At 37.0% G+C, this 19098-nt stretch overlaps 3 protein-coding genes and 1 pseudogene across 3 annotated transcripts; all 4 read right to left on the minus strand.

Moving 5' to 3' along the window:
- Window positions 1-274: 274 nt before the first annotated feature.
- On the minus strand, window positions 275-4191 carry LOC132166611 (uncharacterized; annotated as a pseudogene).
- A 1384-nt stretch (window positions 4192-5575) lies between these two features.
- LOC132165722 (uncharacterized) lies at window positions 5576-9274 on the minus strand. Its single transcript, XM_059576395.1, has 3 exons — window positions 8884-9274; window positions 7028-7761; window positions 5576-6399 (listed from the first exon to the last, which is right to left on the minus strand). The coding sequence occupies exons 1-3, from the start codon at window positions 9169-9171 to the stop codon at window positions 5868-5870; spliced, it is 1554 nt and encodes a 517-aa protein (XP_059432378.1). The 5' UTR covers window positions 9172-9274; the 3' UTR covers window positions 5576-5867.
- A 1817-nt stretch (window positions 9275-11091) lies between these two features.
- LOC132166699 (uncharacterized) lies at window positions 11092-13718 on the minus strand. The gene is made up of 3 exons (XM_059577568.1): window positions 13431-13718; window positions 12112-12860; window positions 11092-11671 (listed from the first exon to the last, which is right to left on the minus strand). Exons 1-3 carry the CDS (start codon window positions 13716-13718, stop codon window positions 11194-11196), a joined length of 1515 nt encoding a protein of 504 aa, XP_059433551.1. The 3' UTR covers window positions 11092-11193.
- A 2096-nt stretch (window positions 13719-15814) lies between these two features.
- Window positions 15815-17804, minus strand: LOC132165906 (uncharacterized). Its single transcript, XM_059576606.1, has 3 exons — window positions 17517-17804; window positions 16395-17137; window positions 15815-16229 (listed from the first exon to the last, which is right to left on the minus strand). The coding sequence occupies exons 1-3, from the start codon at window positions 17802-17804 to the stop codon at window positions 15815-15817; spliced, it is 1446 nt and encodes a 481-aa protein (XP_059432589.1).
- Window positions 17805-19098: the final 1294 nt, after the last annotated feature.

Genomic DNA, 19098 nt, shown 5'->3' on the forward strand with positions numbered 1-19098 from the left:
AGCTTCTTGAATTTGCCTATTGTGACAAATAAATAGGGTAGCAACTACAAGAGTTGAATAATGACAATAAATTTTGATAATTTTATTAATTAACTTTTCTCCTTATATAGATGGATACATGGTATAGATGGAGAAGAATTGGGATACAATATGTCTTTTATTAGTCCGAGTAATTCTAGAAGTCACTCTTGTATCACTCAAAAAATGAGACAGCTTTCAAAATTATAATTTGATTAAAATTCAATAATGATTAATTACAAGTTCAATGGTGATTCCACATCATTCTTAGAGGAATACAAGAATGACTTCTAGCGGTCCAGTCCTATAAACATAATAACATATCTTATACTATTAGACTTCTTCAAGGCTGTCCCCTAACAGAAAGCAAATACATCTTGTCGTTGTTATCATCCAAATCAAGACCGTTTTCTCCTCCAAAATCTCCGTTGATCTCACTTCTTTCATTGCCGTTAAACTATTTTGTTTCTGCAACATGAACTTCAAAGTACTCTCCTCCTGAAGAAGAATTATATTCCCGTAGCTGTTGCATTCTGACTATTAATGTCTGTATTCTTGCTCTCTCCCTGTCTCTCGGGTATGTCCAATAGAGGAAGGAGTAGATGAAGCAACAGATTGCCATTGGAACACCTATTGCCGTATAGAGTGCCTTGGCAAGTGATTTAGGATTCTCTCTATCCATTGCTATCTCTACAGAGTCTGATGATCCTTTTTGAACTGGTTTATAGCCATAAACGCGCTGAGCCAAAATTCCAACTATAGGGGGAGCAAATGACGCTAGGATGGTCTCAAAAGATCGATCCAAAGCATAGATGCTTGTACGGGACTTCTCAGGGACTATCTCTGCAAATATGGGACTGCATGTGTAATTGTTAGTGCAGAAATATTGAAACAGGAAATTAAATGCTTCTAATGTGCGTTACAGAGTCGTTTTCTTTAGTAAGTTATTTGCCCCCACTAATTCTGATCGGTTGGGCTACAGCAAATACTTCTACGGGACATAATGGAGCATAAAAATCCTTTGTAGTTTAGTTGGGTTTTGCACAAAATGAAACCAAATCAGAACACCTCAAAGTTCATATTATTGTGAGAGAGACACAAGAAGAGAGAATTTTTTATGTCTTAAGCTGCAGCTCAACTCTTTATAGTGTGTATTTAGCAGTTATAATGTCGGGTCACTAACATACATGTAATTTTGCAATTGACAGTAAATAACTACTAATGCAACCATCGTTAAAATTTGACCATCGATCCAATGCTAACACACTTAATCTTGATCGTTAGATTAAATTTATAATTAACAGTTACTTAATATTATGGCTATCCAAAAATTAACGGTCATGATTTGATCATCAGTCTACTGCCACGCACATGCGCAATTGGTGCTTCGCACCTGTTCATATGCGCCCGAATATTGCTTACTTTAAAGCAATAGCTTGGTATGAATTGGACATTATTAATGTATACTTTCATTTCTTTTTTCTAACGTGAAACTCTTGTTCCATGGCTCTTTAAACCTTCCATTTCAAAATACTCCCCACCCAACTCTACAACAAAATGTATCAGTAGTGATGTTACCGTGCACAACAATAATGAATAATATAGATTCGAAAATAGAGAGATTAAGAGAGAGTCAAGACACAAATTTAACGTAGTTCGGCAATGTACTTATTGCTATTAATAATTTAGGGTTACATCATAACATACACACACACACATATATATATATATATATATATATATATATATATATATATATATAGGAAAACCCTAATTATAAAGACGTATGACGTTGCTTCGCTCCGTCTACTTGGCCAATTACCACTGGTGGTCTAATATGAGCCATTAGTTCCAACAATTAACTTTTTTAGTTGTCGAACACAAGGAAATAGATAGAGAATACATACTTGTTAGTTGCTGAAGAATTCCAGGATATGGTAAATCCCATTATGAACAAGACCAGCCCGTGCATGAATGCCGTGGATGGATCATTAGGCAATGCCAGCTGCAAAATTGCACCAAAAAGGAATGGCAGAACCTGAGCATATCTGTGCAAGGATTATTCTCCCGGAATTGGGTAAGCGTTTTGAAAGCAAATCCCCCATCTTCCCTCCAAACAGACCCCCAAGTGCAGCAGCAATTATAAAGAGCGTCCACAGGAATGCTGTTGTCTCATGGGGGAATCCTATAAGTTTTAACCACATTGTGGCAAATGACAATGCAGAGCCGGGGAATCATCCAGAGACACCCTGAGCCACAATTATCTGGAAAGATGGGATTCTCATAACAGACTTTGCTTCTTTAGTTAGGTATTTTACTTCTGACCAAAAAGACTTGTGTTGAAATCGATCTTCAGAAAAGTTTGGATCATTCGCAAATAAGCGGACCAAAATACTTACTATTACACTGATTATTCCAACCAAAAGGAAAGAAACTCTCCAACCATCGATGCCCATGTAAGATTTTGACGCCATTAACACAGAACAAAGCCCACCAAGAATGAAGCCTAAGCTTGCTGTTAGATGTAGCCATCCAAAAGCCACATCACGGTTGCCATCATTGGCTGAATCAGCAACGAGGGACTGAATGGCAGGTGTCACTAAGGCAAGTCCAATCCCATTTAAACCTCTTGAAACTGCCACCTATTTGATCAAACCAGGCAACCAAGTGTTAACTTGCAACTCGAGGAAAACAAACAGAATTATTCATCACAGAATGAAATTATTTCATTAGGGCTTAATATTCTGAATTTTTCAAGTTTTTACACATTTAAGCCACATTCTTACTTCACATGATCACTCTTAACATGTTGCATTTCCCTTGTCCTAATTTCGAACCATTCTTTCCACAATATAATCATAGGATTACAGAAATCCATATCAAGGCATTATGGCATTTGACATGGGACCAGTTAATTCAAGCCTCAAACCAACTACAAAGCTTCATCTAAAAAATCTTGAAAAGCATTTGGAGTGACTCATTTAGTTCATTCGTAGTTAAATGTGTTTTCGTTTCCAGTGAAAAATTTAGATCTGGAGCAGAAATTGTGATGGCGTTAGTCACATCTGCATTATTACTCCATAGTTAATTTGAATCTCTCTAGAATGCTTATAACGTTAAGTCTTACGTAGTAAAGAATCAATGAAACTACTTAGTACCCATGAATGCTTTCATAATCCACCAACTTTTTCCAATGTGGGACTAGGATGTGAGACTATTTTAAAAATTAACCTGCAATTTTATGGGTGTCTTACCAAACACACTATGTTGCTTTATATTTTATTAAACTCTTAAAGTGTATTTTTAAAAATCATGTTTTTAAATTGCGCTTTTTGAAATCATAAACTGAATTTCCGAAGTCTAAAAGAAGTTCATCTTTTATAACACGAGTCTTCTTGCTGTAGTTCTTTCATTCAGTCAAATTTTTCTTCTTCATGTCTTTCAATAATTCAGATAAATTACTTAGTTTTTTTTTTTTGGGGGGGGGTGGAAAGAGCCTGCGAGGTGAACAGTGAACCCAAACATTACAAAACGTCAAACTTGTTTTTTTTGACAGTTTCTTTTCTATGATATTATGAAAAGAGTAACATCAATAATTTTTAAACCCATCACAACATCCAGTTATAGATAGAAATAAGAAAGAAACAAAAGCACAAAGACACATGCATAGGGAGAGACAGAGAGACCTGGAAGAAGGTAGAGGAGATGGCAACGAGAAAGGTGGCGGCGGCCCAGAGAAAAGCGCCGAGAGCAATGACATGGGTACGGTTGTGACGCACAGCCAGGTAAGCTGCAAGTGGGTAACAAGAGGACTGCACTATGGATCGGAACAGAGTGAGCGAGCCTAACCCAGTTGGGTCAGTGTGCAGAGAATCCGCTACCTCTTTGTACACCCCTGGCTACAATGACTCATTGGCCTTCTCCATAATTCCGGCCAGATTCACCAGCACCAGCGTCACAGTCTCAGATTTCATCTTCAAACTCTGCTTTTTTTTTTTTGTCCTGTTTCCCAATCATGTCTGTTCCTCTGTTTTTTGTGAGGGCTCAAGTCGTCGAGGTTGACTTGGACGCTCTGTGTGCATGTAAGTTGAAAGTGAGATAAACAAGGCAACGGGTTAAAGTTAAGTTGGTAAATCTAGTATCAAAACTAATTTGGTTGTAAGTTTAAGTTAAGTTGTCAAAACAGGGATAATTAATTTTGGATTGACGATTAGCAGTGTGGATGATGAAATAGAGACATCGTATTTATTAGTCATCCGTCTGTCACAATGCTTTCCCTTTTGATTCACAATATTGTTAAATGGAGTTTCCATCGTCGTTGTAAATAGGGTGGTTGCCTGGATGTTCTTCTTCTTAAATGGAGGAGGCCGAATGTTATGTGTCAGCTTCTCCATTAAATGTTAGTTTGACTTTTGTTTTTCACTCAATAAAAAGAGGACACAAATTTCTTCCAAGCAGAATACATTGCTGAAGCCTTTCTTGGAATTCGTGGGGTTGTTAATGCGTAAATCACTATTATTTTTGTCTTAATTAATCAAGAGTAGATTCAAGGTTGTAAACAAATACAGTTTCTGCATGTTGGTTCTTTTGCTCCAGCAACGTAAAGCGACAACGATTACACTAAAATAAGATCCTTTGGTTGCAAAACCTTTCCTGAGTGTCAATGGCGATTAAAATATTTTTTGGAAAAAAGATTTTTTCTATCTTTTAGTGTTTAGTACAACCAAAAATCTTAGTCTAATGGAAAATAAAACCTCTTCCATGAAATGGTTTTCTTATTTTATTTCCGTAAATAATTTTTCGAGTTTGAACTTTTAGCTAAAAACATTAAAAGGGCCTTTTTAAAACATTTTGCAAATCAATATCTTCACAAATTAGGTGGATTTCCCATGAAATTTATTTAAACTGCACCAAGATATATATATATATATATATGAAAATATTAGTGAAAATGTTAATTGTAACTTCATTAGTTCAAGTTGAAGTTTCATAGTTGAGGGGACAAGGATTCTCTTAATTTTATTTGAAATTGAATTAAAGTCGGTGCATTCAATGATATACATAAGAGTATTTTCCAAGAATAAACAAATCTTTCATAATAGTCAGATTTAACTATTATTTGCATTTTTTTCTCTCCAAGCAGAATAGTCATTTTGTAGTTTTTGCTTCAAGTATAAATAGTAAATAGGCTGATTAGCCTATTCACACTATAAACTTTGTTTATTATTATTTTTCTCTTATTTTCTTTCTTTTACTCTCTCTCTCCTCCTTTTTCTTTCACAATCTCTCCAACACAAAATAATATTTAAATAAAATAAAGAGTAGAATAGATAAATTGTTGAAGTCGGTATTAAAAAATGAGTAGCTAAATAAAAGATTTGTTCATTTTCAATAACTATTTGGCTTCTTGCTGAAAATGCTCTAATGCCATATTATTTAAATATTTTAAAAGACGTGGATATTGAATAGCCATATAAGAGAATCTCGATAACTTGTAAACCTGACACTCTTAGTTGGCAATTGGAAGTAGACAAATGGAAGTCTTTAACAAAATCAATAGCAGATAATCAAGAGGTTGAGATTATAATTAAGAAGAGTTTACAGATAATATTTTAAAAAGAATTAACAATTTCTTATTTTTCTTAAATCGTGGAACAAACCAACCGATCTCTGAAACAAAATAATGGGTGTGCTGTAGCATGCAAAATTTCTGGATTCTGAACTTGAGGGGATATACGATGCAGATCGTTTTGAACAGTGTATAATATTGGTGAAGCTTTTTCATCATTTGATCAGTTTGTTCAGGGAGCCATTTATACATAAATCCGGCTTCTGCTTGGACAGCTTCATCATTCACCCATATTTGAGAAGGTTAGCTGATGGGAAAGCAAATACTTCTTGTCGTTATCATCCAAATGATCAAGACTGTTTTCTCCTCCAAAATCGCCGTTGATCTCACTTCTTTCGTTGCCGTTAAACACTCTTGTTTCTGAAACATGAACTTCAAAGTACTCTCTTCTTGAAGAAGAATTATCTTCCTCTAGCTGTTGCATTTCTGACTCTATTAGTGTCTGCATTCTTGCTCGCTCCCTGTCTCTCGGGTATGTGCAATAGAGGAAGGAGTAGATGAAGCAACAGATTGCCATTGGAACACCAATTGCAGTATAGAGTGCCTTGGCAAGTGATGCAGCATTCTCTCTATCCGTTTCTATCTCTACAGAGTTTGATGATCCTTTTGGAACTGGTTTATAACCATAAACGTGCTGAGCCAAAATTCCAACTACAGGGGGAGCAAATGACGCTAGTATTGTCTCAAAAGATCGATCCAAAGCATAGATGCTTGTACGGGACTTCTCAGGGACTATCTCTGCAAATATGGGACTGTGTGAATGTTAGTGCAGAAATAATAAATGCTCTTAAGGGGCATTCAAAAAAAAGAGAGACAAATTTTAAAACTATAGAAGGTTTTGAGAGAGCAAAAGAAGAAAGAAAATAGGTATATTATTTATATTGTCTATTTATAAAATTAACGTTCATCATCTAATTTGCCAGCCCACTACCACGCACACGCGCATTCGGTGCTTCGCGCCATACTACAACTTATACACAAGTGTAAACACCTAAGTATTGCTTGCTTTAAAGAAATTTGAGCTCACACGTGAGATGGAGTGTTAAAGTAATGATTAAATGGTTAAATTTACTTTTTTCTATCAACTTAAATTTTTAAGATAAGTGATGATTCAACAGCTGCAGTGCAAGAACCAGCTTTACTGACAAGTACAGTAGAGCAACCTAGTCCACTCTTCAAATTGATTGTACGAGAATCATGTTTGACCACCTGTCTTAATGGATATCTAAACCATACTGAATTGTGGATGCATGGAATGCATGTCTATGTGAAAAATTGTGCTGGTGATAATCGATGAAGCAATGGTTTTGTTGCACTTCCGTTTCTTCCTCACCAAACTCTAAATCAAAAAGAAAGAGGATCCGCATCAAGAATACATACTTGTTAGTTGCTGGAGCATTCCAGGATATAATCAATCCCATTATGAACAGGACCAGCCCGTGCATGAATGCCGTGGATGGATCATCAGGCAATACCAGCAGTAAAATTGCAGCTAAAGGAATGGCAGACCCTGAGCTTATCTGTGAAAGGATTATTCTCCCGGAATTGGGTAAGCGTTTTGAAAGCAAATCCCCCATCTTTCCTCCAAACAGACCCCCAAGTGAAGCAGCAATTATAAAGAGTGTCCACAGGAATGCTGTTGTCTTATGGGAGAAGCCTATAAGTTCTAACCACATAGTGGCAAATGACAATGCTGACCAGGGGAATGATCCAGAGACACCCTGAGCCACAATTATCTGGAAAGATGGGATTCTCATAACAGATTTTGCTTCTTTAGTTAGGTATTTAACTTCTGACCAAAAAGACTTGTGTTGAAATCGATCTTCAGAAAAGTTTGGATCATTTGCAAAGAGGCGGACCAAAATACCTACTACTACACTTACTAGTCCAACCAAAAGGAAAGAAATTCTCCAACCAGGGATGCCCATGAAAGATGTTGGTGCTATTAACACAGAACAAAGCCCACCAATTATGGAGCCAAAACTTGCTGTTAGTTGTAGCCATCCAAAAGCCACACCACGGTTGCCATCATCGGTTGAATCAGCAACGAGTGACTGAATGGCAGGTGTCACTATGGCAAGTCCAATCCCATTTAAACCTCTTGAAACTGCCACCTATTTGATCAAACCAGGCAACTAAGTGTTTAGTTATTTATCTTGCAAGTCAAGGAAAACATACAGAATCAACAGGAAAACTTTGTCTCCTGCCACAGGATTTTTTTTTTTTTTTTTTTTTTTTGAAGCTTATTCATCACAGAATGAAATTCTTTCATTAGGGCCTAGTATTCTGAGTTTCTCAAGTTTTTACATATTTATGCCACATTCTCACTTCACATGGTCGCTCTTAAGATGTATAGCACCCATATGTCAGAATTTTGCATTTCCCTTGTCCTAATTTCTAACCCTTCTTTCCACAATATAGTTTAGCTCTTGTGGTATGTACATATTTTCTCTTTCACATTATAATCATAGGATTACTTACGGCATTTGACATGGAACCAGTTAATTCAAGCCTTAAACCAACTACAAAGCTTCACCTCAAAAATCTTGTAAAGCATTTGGAGTGACTCATTTAGTTCATTCATGGTTAAATGCATTTTTGTTCCTTGCGGAAAATTTAAAACTTGTAACAACCCAGAAAAAGCACTAGTCATATCTGCGTTATTACTCAAAAAAAATTAATTAATTTGAAGCTCTCAAAAATCATTTATAAAGCCCAGTCTCACATAGTAAAAAATCAATGTGGGACTTAGCACTCATGAGTGCCTTTATAATCCACCCACTTTATGTGGCTATTCATCTTCCAAATGTGGAACGAAATGTGACAACCTTAATTTTGCTGAACATGTAATGCTAAATTTTAGGACTTTCCATAGATGTTTTTTCTGTTCACATTACCATTTGGTGGAAATAAGGCCACTTAACTCTTGCACTAAGATGCTAAGAAAGAAAAATCAAATTATCAGATCAAATTGATTTTTTTAGCGTGCCAAAATAAATCAGAATAAAATGAGATCATATTACCCAATCATGGGGGCTATAGATCTGTAGATGTCAGTATGAACATAACCCAAAATTACCCAATATGTGTAACGTAACCAAATCATGAGATCATATTCATATGCCATCCATTTTATCTCAACTTACCACATCCAATATATCACAACATCCAGTTATAGATAGAAATAACAGAGAAACAAATCACAAACACACACGCATACAGAGAGATAGAGAGACCTGGAAGAAGGTGGAGGAGATGGCAACGAGAAAGGTGGCGGCGGCCCAGAGAAAAGCGCCGAGAGCAATGACATGGGTGCGGTTGTGACGCACAGCCAGGTAAGCGGCAAGTGGGTAACAAGAGGACTGCACTATGGATCGGAACAGAGTGAGCGAGCCTAACCCAGTTGGGTCAGTGTGAAGAGCAGCCCCAACCTCCTTGTACACCCCTGGCAACAACGACTCGTCAGCCCTCTCCATAATTCCGGCCAGATTCACCAGCACCAGCGTCAGAGTCTCAGATTTCATCTTCAAAGCCTCTGTTTTTTTGCCTGTGTTCCCAATCAGATCTGCTGCTCTGTTTTTGGTGAGGGGTTAAGCCTTTAGCGTTGACTTGGACGGTCTGCGTGCGTGTAAGGAGGGACTTGAAAAACTTGAAAGTGAGGTAAACATGGCAACCCAAAGACAAGGGGATTTGGCGCCTACTGCCGCCTAGAGAAAAGTTTTGGGAAATTGCCACGTGTAGGGATAGGATTTGCTTTTAGGTACTTAATTCTTTTACTTGCCAAAAAAACAAAATTGGGGTAATAATAAAAAATTGCCAAAAAATCGGTTCTGTCTTAATCCGCATGAGACTTCTCAAAGACATTCTGTTTTTTCAGGGATTTATTTAACATTTTATATATTTGTTTTTTGGACAAAAAGTATTAAATAAGAAATTACTATTTTTATTATTATTATTATTTTTGGCCTTTTCTTTGTTTGGAACACTAGCTGATTAGTTCAACTGATCAAGCTCTTTTTTTTTTTTTTTTTTTTTTGTCTCTTCTATAAATTGAAGAGAAATATATCTATACCTTTCTTGTTTTCGGTCATTTTGATTTTAAGAACGAATTTTTTTATTTTTTTTTTTTTTGGGATAAAAACCAAATTACTATTGATTTTTTTTTTTCTTCCTTGCCACACCTTAGATAGCTTGGTCCGAGGCCTACCTATACTCACACTTTAGCTGCAACATATAGTAATATAAACAACTAGCTGCATCTAATGGTTAAGTTTTACATTGGTAAATCTAGTATCAAATCTTGTTTAGTTATAAGTCTAGGTTGAGTTGTCAAAAGTTCAAATCTTGTTGAAAACTGAAGATAAGAAGCTATCGGTTGAAACCTAGTCAAATGGAGTTCGAACCCAGTTTCAATGCATCTAAAGAATTGAGCTCTCGCGAGGCTCGGTTACGGTGGCAATCGAATGGAGGACTTCAAAGGATTAAAGATCAAGCTCCTGAGAGCCTTGATCGAAGACAATTCGAACGAGAGTTTTTCACAACGAGCTATAGAGATTTTCAGTTGCCGAAGAAGATTCAAATATGGTGTTCATTGAAGTAGATTTGAGATACCTGGCCACAATGGCAGTTGAACCCCGTTTGAATGCCACTTGTGATAAAGTTGTAAAACCTTACATGCGTTCAAACCAGTCATTTAGCCATTTGAACGTCATGCCTCATACTATGTTTTTCATAAACCGACTGGCCCATTAAACCTCATTTTTTTTCAAGGTCTATATAAGCATTATAACCACAACTTTCACCAGAACATGGGGCCATTATTCTATATTCTTAGAGAGAGCTTTTGCATCCCTATGCCTTCATAATCAAATCTCTTCTAGATTTTGTTAAACCACACAAACTAATCAACCCTTTAGCTAGCGGAATTTTGGGTTGCTCTTGAATTAGGATCCTCTTCGATTCATTTAAACTGTATAATATCCAGTTATGTCACCTCAAAAAGTGAAAAAATAAAAATATTCCTCCAATATAACTAACTGGATATTATCCGGTTCAACTGAACTAAAGAAGATCCTATTTTGTTGCTCTTAAGAGTGGATTTTTGAGGTTGGGTGCTCTTAGAGTGGTTTTATTTTTGAAGAATTCTTTCAAAATGTTTTTATTTCGTCACCAAACTTCTTTGGTTCGATTGATTTTATGCTTTAGTTAATTTCCGCGATAGTGTTAGTGTTAATTTTAAATTTATTGTGACTACCAAGAAAACACATTCACCACTCTAGGTGTTCTTTTTGTACGAAAGTATCAGCAAATGAAGCCTCCCATTTTTAGTAACAGGTAGAATGAAATGTAAGCCAAATTTTGCAATTCAATGTCTTCACAAATTTAGTGGAGTTCCCATGCAATTTATTTCAACTGCACCAAGATATTAACAAGGACGTATAGTATTAAATCAGTACGTAACAATGAGATTGACTTTACAAAAAAAGAATCTATAGCAAAGACTATAACAATAAAAGTGAGCATGCTGGGAGAAGAGTAAGGCAGGATCACTGTTCTTCCTGGTTTGTGAATGTTTGCTGATGGGAAAGCAGAGATAACTTGTTATCAATATCATTCAAACCATGGCTCTCCTGCCATTCACAATCAATGTCAATGTCAGTGCCATTCAAAGGAGAGTCATAAGCGTCCAGTTTGTGCATTTCTGATACTATCAGTGCATCCATTCTTGCCCGTTCGCGGTCTCTTGGGTACGTGCAATGGAGGAACGAGTAGACAAAGCAGCAAATTGCAGTTGGAATGCTAATTGTTAAGTAGAGTGCCTTGGCAAGTGATGCAGCATTCTCTTTATCTGTCCCAATTTCTACGGGGTTTGAAGATTTCCTATTTGGTTTATAACCAAAAACGTGCTGAGCCAAAATCCCAACTACAGCAGGAGCAAATGATGCTAGCATGGACTCAAATGATGAATCCAAAGCATAGATGCTTGTACGAGACTTCTCTGGGACTATCTCTGCAAATATCGGACTGTACACCATTTACATATATATCAACGAAAATAGTAGTGAAAATGTTAATTGTAACTTCATTAGTTCAAGTGAAGGTGCATAGTTGAGGATAAGGATTCTTTCCATTTCATTTGAAATTGATTTAAAGTTAATGCATTCAACGGTGTATATAATGCCATATTATTTTAAAAGACTTGCCAACATTGACACAGTATACATCGTTGGATGCAATAAATGGAGAGGATCCTTGTCTGAAAATATAACCTGCCGAAATTCAATATATGTTTCTAATTTAATAAGGATAATCCTAATCATAGTCATCAATACTTCTCAACCGTGGAAAGAAGTGCAGTGAAGAACTTGTTTTCTGACACACTACCACAAACAATTTGAAAATACTAAAACACTAGAAAGAGAGAATGTGCAGAGAGAACATAATGGATTTAGTAGTAGGCATACTTGTTAGTTGCTGGCGCAGCCCAGGATGTGCAAAATCCAGTGATGAACAAAACCAGTCCATGCAAGAATGCTGTGGATGGATCATCAGGCAATACTAGTAGCAAAACTGCTGTTAAAGGAATGGCTACACCCGTGGTTATCTGTGACATAATTGTTCTTCCAGAATTGGGTAAACGTTTTGCAATGATATCCCCCATCCATCCACCAAACAGACCACCAAGTGAAACACCAATCACTTGTATGGTCCGAAGGAATGCTGTCTTTTCATGGGAGAAACCTACAAGTTCCAACCACATTGGGGTAAACGCCCAAGCTGCCCCGGCGAATGATCCAGAAACACCTTGAGCCACAATTACCTGGAAAGATGGGATTCTAATTACTGATTTTGCTTCATTAAGTAGATCCTTAACATCTGACCAGAAAGGCTTATGGACTCGATTTCTAGCTGAACTATTGCTATCAGAAAAATGCGGATCATTTGCAAATAGGCGGACTAATATACCAACTGTGACACTTATGATTCCAACGAGATGAAAAGAAAATCTCCAACCAGATATCCCCATGACAGAGGTTGAGGCCAAAAGGACAGCGCAAAGCCCACCAATGATGGATCCCAGGTTTCCTGTCAGTTGTAGCCATCCAAAAGCCAAACCACGGTTGCTTTCATCGGTTGAGTCCGCAACAAGGGACTGAATGGCAGGGATGACAATGGCAAGTCCAATTCCATTTAAACCCCGTGAGACTGCCACCTAATTAACCAAATGATTCGAAATGTTAAAGACTCTGCTGCAGATAGTGCTAAAGCAACATATGCAACTATTGAAATTTGTTTACAACTCTCTGACAAATTTCAAAGTTTGTTAAAGTTCTTGAAGCTTCAACATCAGTGAATGCAAGTATGCAACTCTTCCATTAGGACCTACAATTATAAGTTATTTGAGTTTCTTTCTTAATTCAAGGAATGGGCAGGCACCTGACACCTAGAAGCACCCAAATGCAATAAATCTGCATTTCCTTATTTTAAATGTTATAGTTCTTTCCTCATCAAAGCTCAGCTCTGAAAAAAACTTTTATAAACCAACAATGACTCACAACTTGATGATAGTATAAATCAACCAAGGGCTTTCATTTGAAGTGAGTCTAATTAATACACGTTTTAGCATATAAAACATGTAACCGACCAACAGTGAAAAGTTAATAGAACAGTTATGGATCTGCATAAATGAGAATGACAAAACAAAGAAGAAAGCTCGAAAGCTCACAAATTTAGTCAAACACAAGCAAGAAGAAAAAGTTGTATGGATGGAATATATAGGTACCTGGAAGAAGGTGGAGGAGATGGCAACGAGAAAGGTGGCGGCGGCCCAGAGAAAAGCGCCGAGAGCAATGACATGGGCACGGTTGTGACGCATAGCCAGGTAAGCGGCGAGTGGGTAGCAAGAGGACTGCACCACGGATCGGAACAGAGTGAGCGAGCCCAACCCAGTTGGGTCGGTGTGCAGAGCTTCCCCTACCTCCTTGTACACTGCAGGTAACAGTGCGTCGTTGGCGCTCTCCATTATACCAGCCAGATTCACCAGCACCAACGTCACTGTCTCTGATTTCATTTTTCAAGCTGATCTGGAACACTCACACTCCTCTGTTTTCCTCTGTTTTCCTCTGTTTCATAGAGGGACAGGGCCTGGGTTTGACTTTTTAGTTGCAGGGGGTGTAGAGCTGGGGAGTGGGAGCTACAACAATGACGAAGGGTCATGAGAGCGGGGTATTATAGAGAATAAACTGCTTTTATGGGTGTTTTGGTAAAATTGAAGGACATTGTTATAGGATAATCTTCTTTATATCGACGTGGGACATCGGAAATGGAACGCATCTTCATGCGCCTGCCCTTACGCACATGCAGTAAGAGTAGAACTGGCGCCATTATCGAGGTACCTGGAAGAAGGCGGAGGAGATGCCAAGTTGCCAACGCAGAAGTTGGTGGCAGCCTAGAGGAAAGCGCCTGGAATCTGGATACAAAAAAAAGTCCCAGGTTACTTGGATTCGTTTCACAGAGGGAGAGGAGCTGGGAGCCAGGGAAAAAAGTGGTGGCACATCGCCTGGCAAATGATGGGCCTGGGCCAGGTGGGAAGTCGAGTTCGGTTATTCTGTTTTAAGGGCATTTTTATTTGAATTTATTTATTAAATTTCTAATTTCAAGAATATGGTTATTTGATTTTGCCCAGATTCCAAATAGATCTATCTGTCTTTTTTTAGTCAAATGAATGATTTGTCAAATGTCATATGTGTCCTAGTTGACACGTCAGCATTTATATAAACACTTAATATCAATGTTATATCATTAAGCACGAAGTGTAAAAAAAAAAAACAAAAAACAAAAGACCCAACTCCATAAACAAAAATCATCTTCTTTGCCATTCTAATCTTCAAAATTTGTAACGTTAGAGGAAAAACCGCTAACTTTGATGTTGAGATAGATCTTAACGTGTCAAATGAGACACATGTGATAGATAGAAGAAATAATAGAGGGATCAATTTAAAATATGGGCAAAACTTAAGGATCTTATTTTTAAAATTAAAAATTCAAGTGAAAAATTATAAAATACATGTGAGAATTACAAATTTTATTAAAAATACAAATAAAAATTATATGAATTAAAAAAAAAAAAAAATTCTTCCAAGAGAAAAATTTATCATTTTTTGGATTTGTTTCCTGATCTTCATGGGTCGGGTTAACAAGTAGATCCTCATAACAACAACAAAATCTTTTCTTAAAACTCATATTCCTAATTTATAAGATGAAAAAAACACAACGATAAAGAATAAAATAATGTTTAAGACGTGCAATTTGGCCATTTCCTATAATACTATACAATTTGGTCATTTCATCTCTCCATTACTATATGTACCAGGGACTGAACCAGAAAGTTTGATTGGAGAGCCAAAGTATATGAAGAGAAGGAAAAGTAGAGGAGAGGGGGAGTGGGCCCAAAAAAATTTTGTGCGGGGAGGGGCCAATGGGCTTAAAATAATTTTTTTCTAAGGAATTGGGGGGCCAAAAATTTTTTTGGGCAGGGGCTAATGGGCTTTAAATGATTTTTTTTTTTCTACTAACTAAAATATTTTTTCTAAGGAATTGGGGGGCCATGGTCTACCCGGTCCTCCTAATTCCGTCACTGATATGTACATTGTGATTTTCAATGGACCATTGCATAAGTTCATTCAAAATAAACCAATTTTTTTAAAAAATAAATAAATAAATCTTAGCTCAAATGCTTCTTTCTCCTTTAAATAGGTAGAGTATGAGGAACTCAAGATGTGTGCTTAATTTGTTAATAAAAAATGGGGAAAAATGTTAAATTAGTCGATGTGATTTGAGGTTGTGACAAATAATTCTATGTGGTATGAGTGCGATACAAATGACTCCCTTCGTACAAATTTTAATCTTTTTTTCGGCGGGATTATTATGAAATTACAAATTTAAAAAGAGGGATTAGTGCTCCTCGGAGGTGATTCGGCGACTCCCTTGAACCCTCTAGGCGGTTTATCGAAAAAATGGCTAGAATTTGTATGGAGAGAATTATTTACAAAGATGAATCATTTTAATTTCACCGGGTAATAACAAGATTGATATACAAGAATCAGTAAACTGATGAAGCTTTTTCATTATTTGACTTTATTGTTCGCCCATACTTGAGAATTTTAGCTAAGATGAAAGCAGAGTAGAATTCTCATCATTATCATTCAACACAAGGCTCTTTTCCACTTCAAAATCTGCCTCTAGCTGTTGCATTTCGGATTCTATCAATGCATTCATTCTTGCCCGTTCACGGTCTCTTGGGTATGTACAATATAGGAAGGAGTAGATGAAGGCACAGACTGCCATGGGAAACCCGACTGCTGTGTAGAGTGCCTTGGCGAGCGACGCAGCATTTTCTCTATCTGTTTCAATCCCTGCAGCGCTTGATGACCCTTTTGGAATCGGTTTATAGCCATAAATATGCTGAGCCAAAATGCCTACTACGGCGGGAGAAAATGACGCCGGTACCGTCTCAAATGCTCGATACAAAGCGTAGATGCTCGTACGGGACTTCTCTGGAACTATCTCTGCAAATATGGGACTATCAAAAAAAGTCAGTATCTTCAGTATCTCTAATTCCTCTGGTTACTCTGCTTTTGTATTATATATGAGTTTTTTCACTTGCAAACACCGAAAACAGAATACCCTTTTGTTTCTCAAGATTGAAAAAGCAAAACATAATTGATCTGAGTATATATATACGTACTTGTTAGTTGCTGCATTTTCCCAGGAGACGAAAAATCCGAGAATGAACAAGACCAGCCCATGCATGAATGCTGTGGATGGGTCATAAGGCAATAGAAGGAGCAAAATTGCAGCAAGAGGAACAGCCGAACCCGAGCTTATTTGCGACAGAATAATCCTTCCAGAATTGGGTAAGCGTTGTGCAAGAATATCACCCATTTTTCCACCAAACAGGCCTCCAAGGGCAAAACCAATTGCAAGTATGCTCCAAAGGAATGCTGTTTTTCCATGGGAGAAGCCTATGAGCTCCAGCCACATGGGGGTGAATGACAAAGCAGATCGAGGTAATGACGCAGAGACACCTTGAGCCACAATTACCTGAAAAGATGGGATTCTCATCACTGACTTTGCTTCTTGAATTAGCTCTTTAACGTCCGACCAGACATTCTTTTGATTATCATGAAAAACTCGAGTCTTAGAAAAGCGTGGATCCTTTGCAAAGAGGCCGACAAATATCCCAACAATGACACTTACAAAAGCAACCCCAAGAAAAGCGATTCTCCAACCAGGTATGCCCATGACTGATGTTGAGGCGACAACAACAGAAGAGAATCCACCAACGATGGAGCCGAGGTTTCCTGTAAGGTGCAGCCATCCAAAAGCCATGCCACGATTGCTGTCATCGGTTGAGTCGGCGATGAGGGATTGAATTGAAGGTATGACAATGGCAAGTCCGATTCCAGTTAAACCCCGTGACACTGCTACCTAATTATACCCAAATCATCCCAATCTGTTATAATCAAAGAATGCAACTATTCCATTACAACTTCAACTTTCTGAGCTTCTTAAGTTCTTAAGTTTTTCTAAAATCTGTTAAAATATGCTGCAATTCTTTCCTTATCAGATTTCAGATACCCATGTTGTCATTTTTTTTCTTTTTTCTTTTTTTGGTGAGCAGAAAAAAAAAAAATAATAATAATCCATCTTGCTGATTTCTTAAACCAACTCAAGAAAGTACTAGATGGGTACAGATCTACAAACCCCCAACAAGCGAACAAGAAAATCTACAACATTATACTATATATATCAATAACATTTTTCAGAGAGTTAAATACAAGCAGGAGAAAGAGTTAGATAGAGAGACCTGGAAGAAGGTGGAGGAGATGGCAACGAGAAGGGTGGCAGCAGCCCAGAGAAAAGCGCCGGCGGCAATGATGTGAGCACGGTTGTGACGCAGAGCCAGGTAAGCGGCCAGTGGGTAGCAAAAAGATTGCACTATGGTTCGGAACAGAGTGAGCGCGCCCAAACCAGTTGGGTCTGTGTGCAGAGCAGCTCCTACCTCCTTATACACCGCTGGCAACAACTTCTCATCAGCTTTCTCCATAATACCCGCTAGATTTACCAAAATTAATGTCAAAGTATCTGAATCCATCTCGACGGGTCAGCTTCAAATCAAAATCCTCTGTTTTTGGAGGGGCGGTGTGACGGCTGACTTTGCTGGAAGGGAGTTCGATTGGCTTTAATCAAAGTCCTGTCTGTTTCTTTCTGCTCTGTTTTTGGAGGGCGAAGTGATGGTTGACTTTCTTGGAAGGAGTTTGATTGGGTAATGGTGCAGGGGTCTTGAACTTGTTGACCGGAAGATTTGCGAGAATCAAAGGTTGTCCTACTATCAAAGGTTGTTTGTTGCAACTTGCGTAAACTTTGGGATGTGTCTTAGGTTAGGACACTGAACTTTGGGAGTCTAGCTGTACCTTTCAGGATTGAATGCAGGCTCAATTTGACCAAAAAAAAAAACTCTCATACTATTTCTACCAAAATCAAACACATTAATCACTTTTCTTACTATTCAAATAAAAAAATTACTATAAAACAATTTTTTTTTTTTTTTTTTTTTTTTTGTACAAAACGACATACTTTTTTCTTCACATCAATCAAATCTACTATAGTTTCTATTCACTTCATTTTTCAAGTCCTTTGTCCAACACACCCTCCAATGTCCAAGGAAATTAACCTTCCTACGGACATCTCCAACAATCATTTCTCAAGAAAGAAAGAAAAATCCCATAATTCACTTGAAATTTCACACGTTTTTAATATTAGTTTTTAAGATTAAAAAACTTTCGATTTAAGGTATCAAACTTTTAATTTTTTGAAATATTTTCTATCGGTAAAGATTTTTCGCTAGATATTATCAACATACTCAATTTTTTTAATAAAAAAATTACAAATATTCAGACATAAGTATTTTTGCAAATTTGGTTGAATCTTTGCAATTTTTTATATTAGAAAATACTTCATTTTCTACCTTAAAGTGATTTTAAAAAGTGGGAAGATGAGAAAAGAATGAGGGGAAGATGTGTAACATTTCTCTTTTTAATTTTATTTTTTTATGATAAAAAATTGGTATTTTGAAATTTTTTACAAAATTTAACGGATGGATAACATTGTAAAAATTTGAAAATCCGATACACTAAATTTAAAGTTTTTAAACTTTGAAGAATAATTACATAGCAATGAAAGTTGAGAAGGAATTCAGTGAAGTTTAAAAAAAGAAAATAAAAAATAAGGTTATAACAATCACCATTCTTCAAATTCAAAATAAAGGCTTGCAAATAGCAATGCCCGAATTTAAAACAAAAGCAAAACAATATTATTATTATTATTTTTTTTTGACATGTCTGCACAAGAGGGGAAAGAGGGATTCGAACTAGTGCTCCGCTTTATTA

The sequence above is a fragment of the Corylus avellana genome, chromosome ca11 (genome assembly GCF_901000735.1).
Source record: "Corylus avellana chromosome ca11, CavTom2PMs-1.0".
Classification (NCBI taxonomy): domain Eukaryota; kingdom Viridiplantae; phylum Streptophyta; class Magnoliopsida; order Fagales; family Betulaceae; genus Corylus; species Corylus avellana.

Bases quoted from the DNA above. Each gene is read 5' to 3' on its own strand.
- LOC132165722 (XM_059576395.1), bottom strand. From the start codon at position 9,171: ATGAAATCTGAGACTCTGACGCTGGTGCTGGTGAATCTGGCCGGAATT. The intron at 7,762-8,883 runs GTCTCTCTATCT...TTGATCAAATAG, and splicing joins TCTCCTCCACCTTCTTCCAG to GTGGCAGTTTCAAGAGGTTT. The intron at 6,400-7,027 runs GTATGTATTCTT...ACATTCACACAG, and splicing joins AATGCTCCAGCAACTAACAA to TCCCATATTTGCAGAGATAG.
- LOC132166699 (XM_059577568.1), bottom strand. From the start codon at position 13,718: ATGAAATCAGAGACAGTGACGTTGGTGCTGGTGAATCTGGCTGGTATA. The intron at 12,861-13,430 runs GTACCTATATAT...TTGGTTAATTAG, and splicing joins TCTCCTCCACCTTCTTCCAG to GTGGCAGTCTCACGGGGTTT. The intron at 11,672-12,111 runs GTATGCCTACTA...AATGGTGTACAG, and splicing joins GCTGCGCCAGCAACTAACAA to TCCGATATTTGCAGAGATAG.
- LOC132165906 (XM_059576606.1), bottom strand. From the start codon at position 17,804: ATGGATTCAGATACTTTGACATTAATTTTGGTAAATCTAGCGGGTATT. The intron at 17,138-17,516 runs GTCTCTCTATCT...GGGTATAATTAG, and splicing joins TCTCCTCCACCTTCTTCCAG to GTAGCAGTGTCACGGGGTTT. The intron at 16,230-16,394 runs GTACGTATATAT...TTTTTTTGATAG, and splicing joins GAAAATGCAGCAACTAACAA to TCCCATATTTGCAGAGATAG.